This window comes from Chrysochloris asiatica, unplaced genomic scaffold (genome assembly GCF_000296735.1).
Source record: "Chrysochloris asiatica unplaced genomic scaffold, ChrAsi1.0 scaffold00203, whole genome shotgun sequence".
Classification (NCBI taxonomy): domain Eukaryota; kingdom Metazoa; phylum Chordata; class Mammalia; order Afrosoricida; family Chrysochloridae; genus Chrysochloris; species Chrysochloris asiatica.
In genome coordinates this window covers 1,711,683-1,725,667 of record NW_006408721.1, presented here as the reverse complement: position 1 = coordinate 1,725,667, position 13,985 = coordinate 1,711,683, and the positions used below count along the sequence as shown (strand labels likewise).

The 13,985-nt window shown below is 40.4% G+C and overlaps 1 protein-coding gene across 4 annotated transcripts in view; it reads left to right on the top strand.

The window, feature by feature from the left end:
• The window catches only part of RGL1 (ral guanine nucleotide dissociation stimulator-like 1), a 381,962-nt gene that overhangs the window by 343,318 nt on the left and 24,659 nt on the right, over positions 1–13,985 (top strand). For 3 of the 4 annotated variants that reach the window (XM_006872531.1, XM_006872530.1, XM_006872533.1), the window contains exons 10-13: positions 5,686–5,775; positions 8,605–8,691; positions 11,025–11,057; positions 13,227–13,348. In XM_006872531.1, coding sequence (XP_006872593.1) covers positions 5,686–5,775; positions 8,605–8,691; positions 11,025–11,057; positions 13,227–13,348 — 332 coding nt within the window. The remainder of the gene's footprint in view (positions 1–5,685; positions 5,776–8,604; positions 8,692–11,024; positions 11,058–13,226; positions 13,349–13,985) is intronic. The other variant, XM_006872532.1, reaches the window with a different exon arrangement.

Sequence of the window (13,985 nt, the reverse complement as noted above, 5' to 3'; positions counted from 1 at the left end):
AAATTTTACTTGCATGTGCTATTTATGAGATTGTCTGATTTTTACATTCAACAGAATCAGGTCTCCTCTCTTTGGAATGGGAACAAATATGGATCCCTTCCAATTTTTTGGCATAGATGAGTGAGTGCCTCCAGTGCTTTATTAGTTTGTTGAAAGATTTCAATTTGTATTGCATCATTTCCTGGACTCTTGTTCTTTGCCAGTGCCTTCAGTGCACTGTGGACTTCTACATTCAGTCCCATTGACACTTGATCACATGCAACCTCTTGAAATGGTTGAACATTGACCATTTCTCTTTGCTACCGTGACTCTATATTCCTTCCTTCATCTGTTGATGTCTTCTGCATCATTCGATGTTTTTCCATAGAATCATTCAATATTGCAAGTCGAGGCTTGAATTTTTTCTTTAGTTCTTCCAGCTTGAGAAATGCTAAGCATGTCCTTCCCTTTTCGGTTTTTAACTCTAGGTCTTTGTATATTTCATTATAATACTTGGCTTTGTCTTCTCAAGCTACCCTTTGAAATTTTCTGTTCAGCTCTTTCACTTCGTTATTTCTTCCATTTGCTTTAGCTTCTGTGTGCTGGAAAGCACATTTCAGAATCTCTTCTGATGACTATTTTGGCCTTTTCCTTCTTTCCTGTCTTTTTAATGAACTTTTCCTTTCTTCTTTTATTATGTTATTGATGTCATCCCACAACTCTTCTGGTCTTTGGTCTTTAGTACCTAATGCATCAAAGTCTCTTCTTGAGTTGATTTCTAAATTCAGGTGGCATATGTTCAGGGTCATATTCTGTCTCTCGTGGATTTTGTTTAATTTTCTTCAGCTTTAGCCTGAACTTGAGTATGAGCAAGTGATGATCGGTTCCACAGTCTGCCCCTGGCCTAGTTTTGGCTGATGATATTCAGCTTTTCCACTGTCTCTTCCCACAGATGCAGTCATTTTGACTTCTGTGTATTCCATCTGGTGAGGTCCATGTGTATAGTCATTTTTTTCTCTTAAAAAAAGGTATTTGCAATGAATAAGTCATTGCTCTTGCAAAGTTCTATGATGTAATATCTAGAATCATTTCTGTTACCAAAGCCTTATTAAAACATGTGAAGTGCCATCTAGTTGGTTCCAACTCATAATGACCCTGTATAGGGTTTCTGAGGAGTGCCTGATGAGTTTGAACCCCTGACCTCACAGTTTGAATGCAGTCCAGTGCTTATCCTGTAGCACCACACCAAAACAGGATTTGTAACACATCATAAATGAAGATAATTACATCAGGTCACATAATTACATAACTGCTAAACCATGGAGAATCATGGCCTAGCCAAGCTGACTCATAGATTTGAAGGGCACAATTCAGTCCATGACAGTGCATTACAAACACAAATAAATAAAAATATAAACTGCATATGTGAGCTTAGAGAGGACACTTAGTGTGGGTATCAACAGTTTTGAGGGTAGGACTGGGTATGTTTTTCACTGTTGTATCCCTAATCCCTAACAATATCTGGCAAGTAGTTAGTGTTCAAAAAATATTGTCTGACAACATCAATTCATAGACCTTATAGTCGATGTCAAGGAGCTCTGGTGGCGTAGTGGTTACGAATCGGGCTGTGAACCTTAAGGTCAGCAGTTCGAAACTACCAGCTGCTCTGTGGGAGAAAGATGAGGCTTTCTGCTCCCGTAAAGATTTACAGCCTCAAACCCTGAACAGGGTCGCTATGGGTCGGAACTAACTCCACGGGACTTAACAACAACAACAACAATGTAGTCCATGTCACTAGAACAACTAACTCACCTACTGTTGGTGAAGATGAAAGGAGCAGGGCAGTTTCTGCAGGCATCTGAATTTGAATTGGGTCTACCTGATGCACTGCATACTAAACAATGCTTGCTGAGATAGATCATGTTACTCCCTGCTTCCCATCCCCCTGGATCTGCAAACATTAAATGGAAACCCATCTGTCTGGAAGAAGATGGCTTAGTAGTCACCTTGTCAGTAATACAAAGCTAGACTAGCTGGAGCCACACATTCAAATCCCATTAGCTCTGAGTCATCCTTGCAAAGCAGATGAATTGAATCCTGTGCAGTGTGGTGGAGAGCTTTGACAGAACCCTTAGATGCAAAGCTACATCTAGACATTAAATGTTCCATAAACCTTTCTAAAACACAAACGTTTACCCCAGCACTCCAAGTTAAATTTCTTATATATAGTTCTAATCTCAAATAAACAAAAAAGTTGATGATGAATGAATGGGGTCTGTGCATTGTCATTCACACTAGTGGAATGTTCTAGACAGTCCAGACAGTTCAGTGTATATGTATGTCTCTTTCTAATCATCTTTGTTGGTCATTATTCTTATGATGTATTAGCTTTTGAAAACAAAATCAAGATACTTAGGTTCTCAAAAGAACCACTAAGGAAAACTACTGGACTCTGATTATGATGTGGACTTATATTGGGTAGAGTCTTGGTGTGGCACTCAAGGATAAGCATTTGACTGTTAACCTCAAGGTTGGCAGTTCAAATCCACCAGCTGCTTCTTGGAAACCCTATTTAGGGTTGGTATGAGTTGTAAGTGACTCAACAGCAAACAATGACAACAGTTATGCTTTGTCTTAAATGATGCATCCTTATTTACTTATGTTGTTGTTTTTGTGTGCCGTCGAGTTGGTTCCAGCTCATAGTGACCCTGTGTATTTAGGGTTTCTGAGGAGTGACTGGTCATTTTGAACTGCTGAACTTGTAGTTAGTAGTCCAGTGCATATCCTCCAGCGCCAAGTATGTATGTATCACTCTGTAACACTATGGCCAAGGCAACACAACAATTAGCAAAAATCTGTGATTTTCCTTATAATTGTTGAAGAAACTGTTTTTATTTCTTCTTAAAGATTACTGTTTGAGTAATCTGTTACTTCATCATTTATGAAACTTACATAGTTTAAACAGGTGTCCACAAATTTTAAAATAACTGGACAGCAAACCACCATCAGATCTACCTGGTTCTTGTGATGTTTGTTGAGACTTTTCCCTGGTTGGATGAATATAAACAACCTCTAGGAAGGACCAGAAATTTGACTGTAGTGGAAATGCTTGTCCAGTGAAGCTCCCAAAAATGCTGAAGTCAAAGTTGGAGTAAACATTCAGACGCCAGAAGCACTGTTTGATTCAGGAGATTGTTAAAAAATTGTGAAGATCTATTTAAATAGAAATGATCATTAGCTTCTGAGCTGTTATTTAACACATCGGTTTATTGCGAAGGATCCATTGCCTGTGTAGCACCCTGAAAGAAGCCTCCTCTGAGACCCAGAAACTGAATGGATGAGAACAGCTGAATGTCCCTAAAGGTGGAGTTAGAAGGTGAAAGGCTTGCATGAAAGAGGAGGACAGTGGAAGAGAGACAGAAGGGGAGTGGGAGAGTACAAAGAGATAGGGAGGGCAGGAGGGACTGATACCATGGGATTGGATAATATTTCCAAATACACGACAAGAACAAGAAGATGATGAAGATAAAAAGCAAAGGAGTTACTAAGAGAAAGGGAGTATGAACAGCAAAGGAGGCATCAGAAGACCACCAGAGTGATGTAGTCTTAGAAAGCTGTGGAAAGTTCCCAAAGATTGATGTGAGATACTACTTAGAGCTGAGGATGGAAAGCCCTGAAGTCATTGAATGGACAAATAAGTGGATCGTGGATCCTTAGTTGACACTCAGTCTCTCTACTATTTTAGCTAGGGATAGAATCCTCATATGCTACTGAACTCATGAAATTAAGAAATCTTTTAACTTGTTCCCTCTAGTCTTTGTCTCGCTCCTAACAGCAAGGATCCCTCCTATCTCTGTTATTTGGGGCTTCATGTGAGCCTTTAGACTTTCCAGAAATTCTTACTAATAATTTTCAGTGTGTCAACAATAATCTCCATACATAGTAATATCTCTGTGGATAAAAAAGGAGACCAGAATGACCTGCATAATGGAAAGAGATTGCCACTCACATTCAAGTCTAACATCAGTGACTCCAAGCAAATCGTCAAGAAGTTGGGAAGCATTCTCAACCACCAAACAGGAAATGGCACACCTTAGGCCACTTTGATTTGCCCTCAGGGGAATATTTGAAGTAGGAGATCATTTATTAGTAACTCTCCTTATCACTTTTAGTAAGGAGCATTAACAAAGATAATAAGTCATTGTAGAATCTGAACTATGTTAATGCCTCCCCACCATTACCAAGACAAAGGCAATGAAAGAAAACAAAACAACCCTTGAGGTTGTACAGTAGCTGAAGGGCACATGCTGGTGTAATATAACAGATGTGGAGAAACTGACTAAGGAAAAACAAATACAGGATCAGGCGTCAGAAGTTAAACACTAATGAATTGTGAAATTGCCTCCCATTCATATAGTTTCTGGAAAATGAGAACTTGACTCGGAAACCACAAAACTGAAAACAGTTCATGTTCAGTCAGCAAACTCAAGATTAGTCATTGTGTAGGAGAGTTGATAGTTACAGGAGAAAGGAGAGAAGAAAGGGCAGCCATCTGTCCTCGGGCACCAGAAGGAAGGATTGATTTGTCAGAGTTCTAAACCTGAGAGGCCACTTGGGAGGACAGGGGTGGGGGGAGGGGGGAAGTGGGAAGGAATGAATGAAGGATCTGGCTTTCATGGATTGGCGTTCATGATTCTGAATTTCTTAGAAACTTCTGGAACAAAAGTATCAATTAGACAAGAAATACCACAGAAAGTGTCATTCTCCTTTCATAGAAGAACACTGGCATATCCATTTCAGGCCAAGATCAAGAAATGACAAAACACACAGATGAAGGAATCCTCGTTTCTAGGACACATGATGACGCAATGGAATTTGGGATGTGCAGAAATTACATTACCCTAGATCTTGGAATTGCCTGCCTTGTATTGAGGATTAATTTTATAATTAAATCGAGGACTTTTTTTTTTGTAGTTGCATTATTATTTTTATTGTGAACTGAGTGATAGTTTACATGGGAGAACATCGGCTTTACACCATCGTTTCATTTCATTGGTTATAATCTTAAAGGACTCTTTTTTACAAGACCTGGGGGAACTAGGATAATCTAACCATCAGGCATCATTAAAAGTAGCCCACTTGTGACACACGGGCCAAGCATTCCAACATTTACACAATTGCATAATGTAGTCCAGAGAACTTACTGGAGACCTAATTTTTCTTCCCTTGTAGAAAAAGTTTTCTTGCAGTATGATTAACATTCAACACATTGCACATTCCACATGTGGACTTCAGAAAGTTCTGTTATCTTTTAACACCATTTTCCCCACAAACTTTTTGAAGCCCCTTGATAGTTAAAGTACACAATTTGAAAACATTTGACCAGTGATACCATAACCAAGATGCTGAACAGATCAGTGATTTGCAAACATTTCCTAATGCCCCTTTGTAAACTCTTCCTTATTCCGTAGCCCCCAGCTGCCCACCTCTATCTCAGGAAAGCACTGCCAAAGCAGAGTTTTCTGTACATGGTGTACTATGGTGTGCATTTTGGGGGGAATCTGGCTGCGTTTTCTCAGTATAGTTATGGTGATGTGTATATTAGTTAGATATCTGGGTTTTTTTACATGAATTGCCAACAGTGTGCTTCACTTCTCTCTGGTGTTCACCTCCTTCACACTTCTATTGTTTGCTTGTGTTTCTTAGGAAGGAACCTCCAAATTTGCAAACCTAGACAGCAATGTGAAAGAAAACCAGAAGCGGACTCAGAGGCGACTTCAGCTCCAGAAAGACATGGTATGTACAGTCGTGCTTTCCTAAGAGCACCTTCCTGGCACCAGCACCTTCCATCAGCAGGGGCTTTCAGGCTTTCCAGAAAGTTCTCTCATTCTTTCCATGGTTTGTTCTCAGCTGCCCTGGGAGGTCAGTAACAAAGATGGTATTATCTCTGCTTGACTAAGTAGGAAATAAACCTTGAGCATTTGCAAATTGTGTTGTTTTCTGGGCATTTTTTTCCTCGAGGCAAGGGAAGCACAGCGGTGGGTAGATTTCTGATCTTTTTTGCTTTTTCCCCCGTGCCCACGCTTAGAAGCCACAACCACCTCCTGGACTTCCGTCTGCTGACAGTGCAGACAAAAGCCTAGCACAGTCAGCTTTGGGTACATAGTGGCCCAGGATCTGGTCTTTGTCCTCAAATTTGTATTCTTTATTCTGGACCCTCTAGTTATTTTCCAGCTTTTCTTTCAAAACTGGAAAATGAATCAATTCTTCATTTCTCAATATTCCAAGGGGCACTTTGTTGTTGTTAAGTGCCATCGAGTCAGTTCCGACTCAAAACAACTCTTTAAAGGGTTCCCAAAGGGTGGCTGGTAAATTTGAACCACCGACCTTATGGTTCATACTGACCTTGTGATCCTGTGCTATAATCCACAGCATCACACCAGTGCTTCACAAGGAGCACTTGGAACTCTATAAACATACATGCTCCTTAGCACTAAATAAATAAATAAATAAATAAAAAGAGTTATTGCCATTTTTAGCTTTATTTTAAACTCTCCTAGCTTTTAGTATGGGGGGTGGGAGTGGGGAAAACCAGAGGAAGGAAATTAGAGCCCATCAGTCTAGAGTCTAAATATTGTCATCTTGGCTTGGTGATTTGAGGAGGATTTTCTCCTCCTTTGGCAAGCTAGGCGTAAATCATAAGCCTTGTTTTTGAATGATAGGGCTCTTCTGTGATTAAGTCTATGAAGCATTCTCTAGTGTCAGACTTCTTTTTGGTTGTTCAAAGACAAGTTAAAAATAGCTCTTAGAACAAAATAGATTCTTTTTGTTTGGGATGACACCTTGTGCATGTAGTGAGGAAGGTCGGACTATATGTCAGCAGGTTCCTGAAGGACACATTGCTCAGTGGCGTGAACCTCACAAAGTATTTCTGCGCAAGCAGCCAGTCAGCCTCAATTCAGGCTGCCCTCGGCTTGGTCCCAGTGGAGACTTTGCTTTCTTGCTATCATTTCTTAAATGCCTTGATGAAATTGAGAAGAACATTCCCATGAGAGCTGTTTCCTTTTATCTGCCCTTCAGAATGCTTAGTAACTTTATGGCCTTCTTGAGAATAATGACAAGTTCAAAGGCAATTTGAGGAATTGGATATAGTATAGTACATTAGTACATATCCACAGTTGTGGGTTGAAGTCTCTCCATCTCTGTGTCTCAGGGGCCTTTTTTTTTTTTTTTTTTCTTTATATAATGCATTTTTTATTTTGAAATAATTTGGGGCTGCAGAGACGGTCCATAGAGTTTCTGTAAGCTGTTCACTTGTTTCCCCATTTTTTACATCTTACATAACCATGGCGCATCTGTCAATGCTAAGAAACTGACACTGGTATAATTCAGTTAACATAAAAACCAGACTTTATTTGGATTTCAGCAGTTTTCCACTATTGCAAAGCTGGTTTGAATGGTAGGGTCTGCAGTTCAGGCTCACCATCCGTTCCTCAGAACCCTATACAGGGTCGCTATGGGTCAGAACAACTCAACGGCTCTTAACAGTAACTACAACATCCTTTTTCTATCCCAGGATCCCATCCAGTGTACCAACAGCACTTAGTCACTCTTTCTCTCCAATGTCCTGTGGAGTAGGAGCATGTTTCTGGTCTACCATTGTGTTTGTGGTAGTTTCTAAGTCTTTCCTTTTTTTGTTGTTATGAGTTTGACAGTCTTGAGGAGTCCTGTCTTAGACATCCTGTAGAAGATCCCCCAATCTGGGTTTGTCTATTGTTTTTCTAGTTAGTGAACTCAGGTTATGAGTTCAGGGTAAGGATATCAGAGGGCATGCATGATAGTAACCATCACGACCTTCTGGTATCAGCGCTGATATTATCCTTCATCACTTGGTTAAGGTGGAGTTTGCCAGGGTATTCACTGTAAAGTTACTATGTTTCTCTTCTCCTCTGCTATTCTTATGAAGTGAGTCATTACGTCCTACCCAAAGGACTGCTTAAATAGTGGTTCCTTGTACTCTGGGGATACATACTTGTCTTCCATTGGGTAACAGCACACTCTTGTACAAATGGTGAGGAGGACATTGCTATCCAGGGCCATCCAGAGAGTGTCCGTACATTCTGAAGGAGAACAACATCTGCCCCAAGCCTGAGACGTACGCACAATAGAAACCCAACCGTGGTCACACTTGACCATACTTGTAAGATCTCTTGACTGTGAGTCTTTGTTGGTCATTCGATGATGGCGTTCCTGTCTTATTTGCATTATTGTTGTGCTGACCCACAGAGAGCTTCTGGTGAGCTGGACACGCCAACATTGCTGTTCAAACTGGCTTTTTGCAGTACAGCGCATTAACCCACAGCGCCACACCAGGACTCCATCTTAAATGCATAGAAGTTTAAAATTTTTCATTTGAGGTGGTTAGCCCTAATGGCTTTATATTAGGCTCTAAATGACCCTTACTTATTCTCCAAATTTGTCAAGGCCAACTTGATGATTTAAAGATTCAAAGACTGCTGCTACCATCTGCAATCAGCTCAGAGTAGACGGCTCCGGTGTGGAGTTTCCTGAAATTCTTACACTTTTCAATAACAATAAAGACACTTTTCTGTGTTTGCTCTTCAGGGTGTGATGCAGGGAACTGTGCCTTACCTGGGCACCTTCCTCACTGACCTGACCATGCTGGATACAGCTCTGCAGGACTACATAGAGGTAAGCTCCGTGCAGTCTGTGAGAAAATTCTATTTCATTAGCATCTATTGAGTGCTCACTGAGGAAGACAAAGGTGAATAACACCAGAAGTGGGTCAGAACCCAGTGGAAGGTATATATTAAAGTTGTTGTTATTAAGTGCTGTCTAATCGATTCCCACCCATAGTGACCCTGTACAGGGTTTCCGAGGCTATAAATCTTGACAGGAACAGAAAGCCTCATCTTTCTCCCACGGAACAGCTGGTAGTTTCGAACTGCTGACCTTGTAGTTCGCAGCCCGATTTGTAACCACTACGCTACCAGAACTCGTTTATATTAAAGTAGGCAGTATTGTATAGCAAAATTCAAATCGAAATGCAGTGAGAAAGCAGGGGAGGGTTAAAGTGGTATGCTAAGACCCTCAAGGAGATGGGTTGACATAGTGCTGCTACAGTGGGTTCAAACCCATAAACAATTGCGAGGCTGGCAGGAGATGAGGCAATGCTTCATTTGGTTGTACATGGGGTCACTATGAATCAGAACTAGTTCAGCAGCATCTCACAACAAATATTTAAATAAATGTTTAAAAGACTCACAGGAAAGTCAGTTCATGTAACTGCACATGAGGCTCCCGTGATGAAAAGACACTGTGAAGAACTGGGTTTGAGCAAGACTTTGATGTTGAGTAGGACTTTAGCAGGTGGCGTTGAAGGGGATAAGATACCCTTAACCCTGTACTTGCTGTGCTAGGGACTGAGTCACATTTATGGCTTATCTTTGCTTTAGGTATCCTTTTTTCATGCTGTTACTTGTTCTTTCTTCTCGCCTTTCTGTTCTCCCGGTCTTCCTATGTCTGTTTTCCCGGGAATGAGGAATGAGGTGAAACCCTATCAAACAAGCTACGAGAGTTGTTAAGTGCTGTCCAGTCACGATGCATAGCCACCTTGCATAGGGTTTGAACTACCGACTTTGTGGTTCAAACCAACCTTGTGGTCCAGTGACTTATCCCACAGCACCACACATTGTTACTAAGTGTCATTGAGTCTGTCCTGACCCCTAGTGACCCTGTCTAGGGTTACCTAGGAATAGTGAGCTTGAACCACCAACCTTGGATTCAAACTGACTACAGTCCAGCGCATTAACCCACAGTGAAACATTAAGTAGAAAAAAATTTTAAATTTAAGTTGAGGCATAAGGATTGCTTGTAAATTAAAGTTCATCCACCTGCTTGGTTTTCACATGCAATCAACCTGCTTTTACTCTATCAAAATAAAATGAGCGTGGGAAAGATGAGGCTTTCGGCCTCCGCAAAGATCTACAGACTCAGAAACCCTACACAGGGTCGGAACAGACTGGATGGCACTTCACAACAACAACAAATAAAAGACATAGCAGTTAGTTAGCATATGATGACCTTCAAGTTTAGCATGGGTGTGGCCATTCATTTTACATTTCCTGAGTTTTACTTCTGTTCACATCCTCTGCCTCAGTTTATCTCAGGAAACACTTACCAGTGATGGGGAATTTTTCTGAGTAACTAATGACTTAGAAGCTAAATTCGGCCTACAGAGAATAGGAGCTGGTGGGGGGAGGAGGGATGAAGAATTGAAACTTCTCATGATGCTATGTAGAAGTGAGTTCCTTTTTTATAAACCATTGACAATTTGGTTTCCAAAATGAATGAGTCAATGACCATCTGTTTTTGTTGCTTTGGATCAAGAAAAAAAGTGTAATGGAATATTTTCTTGAACTTTTACTGGGTGATAGTAATTGGATTCTGATCTAGAACTTTTTTATTATTACTATTTTAGTTGGTTTCAAATATTTTGAGATAAGGCAATCTGCCTATCCTCCCCCTTTATAATTAATAGAATATCTATTCTGTTTGAAGCAAAAGATGCTTCTCTTCGTCCATAGCAGCCTGAATTATAGTTATCATGTCTTTGATGTATTTTAATGTGATCTAGCGTTCCTGTGTGGCACTGTGGGTTAAAGCAAATGGACTGCAAAGTTGGTTTGAACCATAACATCTGTGGTTCAAGCTTCAGTTGCTCTTCAGAAACCCTACACAGGGTCACTATGGGTCAGAACCAACTCAATGGCACTTAACAACATTATTAATTATGCATATGCATTATGTTTTCATTGTTATGGTACTATGGGATAAATCTCTGGACCACAAGGTCAGTTTTAACCACAAGATCAGTGGTTCAGACTTACCAGTGACTCCTTAGAAACCCTATACAGGGTGTCTGTGAGTTGGAACTGACTGGATAACGCTTACAACAGGAATAACATAGGACTGCGTTTCAAATTCATTTCTTGGTCACATTTTTTTTTCCTTCTCCCTTTCAGGGTGGCCTGATAAACTTTGAGAAAAGAAGAAGGGTAAGTAGAGGCCTTGGCTGTTTTCTATTTTACTTTATCTGGCATGAAGAAAATGAAAGAGTAGGAATGTAACTGTGTGTGTGTGTGTGTGTGTGGAGAAAGAAAAACAAGTTAGCATTTATTAATTATATATCATTGTATTTGGCCTGTTCTTACATACTGTCTCCCAAGAATATGTGAGGGTAGGTTATTGTCCTCAATTCAAAGGTAGAGAAATCGGGGGTTTTTAATGAGATTAAGTAATTTGACTAGGCTTCCTGGTAAAGCCAGTTTTACCCCACCCCAGAACCAATTTTATTGCTCCCCATCTGCTCCTTCACAGTTAGTTTCAGCAATAACAGATTAACCCTGTTAAGGAAAGTAGAATTTATTTAATAGCAAGTGACATTGAAGAGTAAATAAAGATTAATTTTTAAGGGTCTTCTTGAGAAGGAAAGGAAATTATCTTTATTCAACCAAACCCAAAAGCCCTTACTGGCATGTCAATTCTGACTCATAGCCATCATCTGGGACAAAGTAGAACTGCTGCTGAGTTTGCTGATCTTTCAGTTAGCTGAGAGCTTAACCACTGAGTCTCCAGGGTGTCATTCTTAACTATGACATGTGGGTGATTTTTATCCTCTTTCCTATCAGCATAGGGATGTTCAATATCAGTTTGAATTTCTCTGTTGATGGTCAAACAGTTCTGAATTCCATAGTTTTCCTGGTGTTCTTTATTCATTCATTCATTCGTTTTTCTTTCAAAAACATTGATTGCATACCTAACATGGGCCAGGTTTAAAGATTATAACAAACAAAGCAGAGCTCCCTGCCCTCATAAAATCACAGTCCAGAGGAAGGTAAACAAGTAAAGGGTCAATTATAATCTGTCCTGATAAAGGCTTGTGACTAGAACTAGTGAGTATCACAGGAGAACACTGGAAGGATATCTCTTCCAACTTGTGGGGTCAAAGAAACTTCCTGGAGGCAATTACATTGCCATTAAAACCAAAAGGTCCTGTAAGAGTTCACCAGATCATTTGAATAAGGTATTAACCTGGACAAACGGAAGTCTTATGACCCTGATAGAATATGTGTTCTTTAGCATGATGATAAATGTTCTTTGAGGATCCTGAGACCAAGAGCCGAGGTCATGTCCTACAGTCACCTCTCACGGTTACCCATCTTTGTCCTTTGGCTTCAGAACAACCCTTGATAGTCATCTCTTTCCTTTTAAGCTAGGCTTTAAAGCTTTTGGAAAGTTTGAGTGTTGATCGTTTAATTTTGGACATAATTAAATATTTGGTTCTTTTGTGAGCTTTAAGACTTAGTTCAGTGATTTACTGGAATAGTAAAACTCCAAGCATCTAGGAAATGTAAACATTGAAGTTTATGAGGTCCTGAATTATTTAGATACTGAACCCTACCAAAACTTATTTGTTAAGGGTAAGAATTGAAGATGGAGGGGTGGGGAGTAGGTGCAAAATTGTGAGGAGCTTGGAAACTCCATGACATACAGCATTTTTTCCATTATCTTTTAGGAAATCTGTATAGGATTTCCAAGGAGAAGCTGGTGAGCTTGACCCACCAACCTTGAAGTTTAAACAATTTTACAGTGTGACGCATTAGCCCACAGCACCACACCAGGATTCCTTTAGGAAATACTCATCCTCAAAAAATAGCATTTCTATCCCAAAAATGAAAATAGAAAAAACAAAGAAAAGGAAGACATTATGAGCTAAAAGTGATACTTTGAGTTGCTTGGGTAATTTCTTTTTTTCACATAAACTCTTACTCAAGAAGAAAGGATTGACAGTTACTCGGGTATATGAGGACTTTAGGTGTGGTGCTATGGGATAATAATGCACTGGACTGTAAGGTTGGTCTCAACTGCAAGGTCGTTGGTTCAAGCTCACCCGTCGCTCCTCAGAAACCCTACACAGCTATGAGTTGGAACCAACTCTACAGCACCTAACAATAACAACACCAACAACATGAGGACTTTAGAGATTCAGAGTTGGGATTTTTCAGTTATTCATCTATGTCATTTCTAAGGAAGCAATGCTTCAAAGCCATCCTCGATGGTTTTCACCCTCATTTGTCCTGCTGTGGTATGTTTGTACAGTGAAAAATATCTGTATTTGTTTGGTCTTATTTTTCACTCCTTCCTTTTGGTGTTGTCTGCTTTAGGAATTTGAAGTGATTGCCCAGATAAAGCTATTACAGTCTGCCTGCAACAGCTATTGTATGACCCCAGACCCAAAGTTCATCCAGTGGTTCCAGAGACAGCAGCTCCTGACAGAGGAGGAGAGGTAAGCTAACATATTGCCCAACAGGGTAGAACAGAGGTGTAGGTGTCATGAATTGAACAGCTACAGTAAAACCCATGAAGGCCAGAATTTGTTTATAGTGGATACCTATCAGAGAAGGGACACTCAAATATTCTCCACTAAAATGAGCAGTAGGAAAGTGTTACGGCTGTGCCCTGTCAAAAGGCAAAAGACTTCCAAGGCCTAGAACAACAAAGCGAGCAGTCCCTTGGATTCTGGCTCTCACGGATATATAGAGAGCAGCTGCTAGGTTCGGTGCCCTCCATCTCTGCAGCAGCATGGTGTAACAGGAAGAGCCGAATTCATGGCATGGGAGCTCTGTTCTCCGATCCTTGCCTTGCCATTTACTTATCTTTGTAACTTGGAACCTGTCATTTATTCTTTCCACTCGTCACAAGGTTCACCTATAAACGTTTGTGAGAATTAAATAATATGCCCCCTTCTAATCCTAATCACCGCCACCACCGTTTTTGTCACAGTGGTTAATTGGTGCTAGCTTTCAGGGAGGGACAGATTCAGGAAGTATGCAAAGGGAGGGGATGGGTAACTAAAGGGTGGTATAGAACTTATAGAACAGGAGCAGTTCATTTGACCAAGCGTGGGGAAGTGGGAGAGAGAG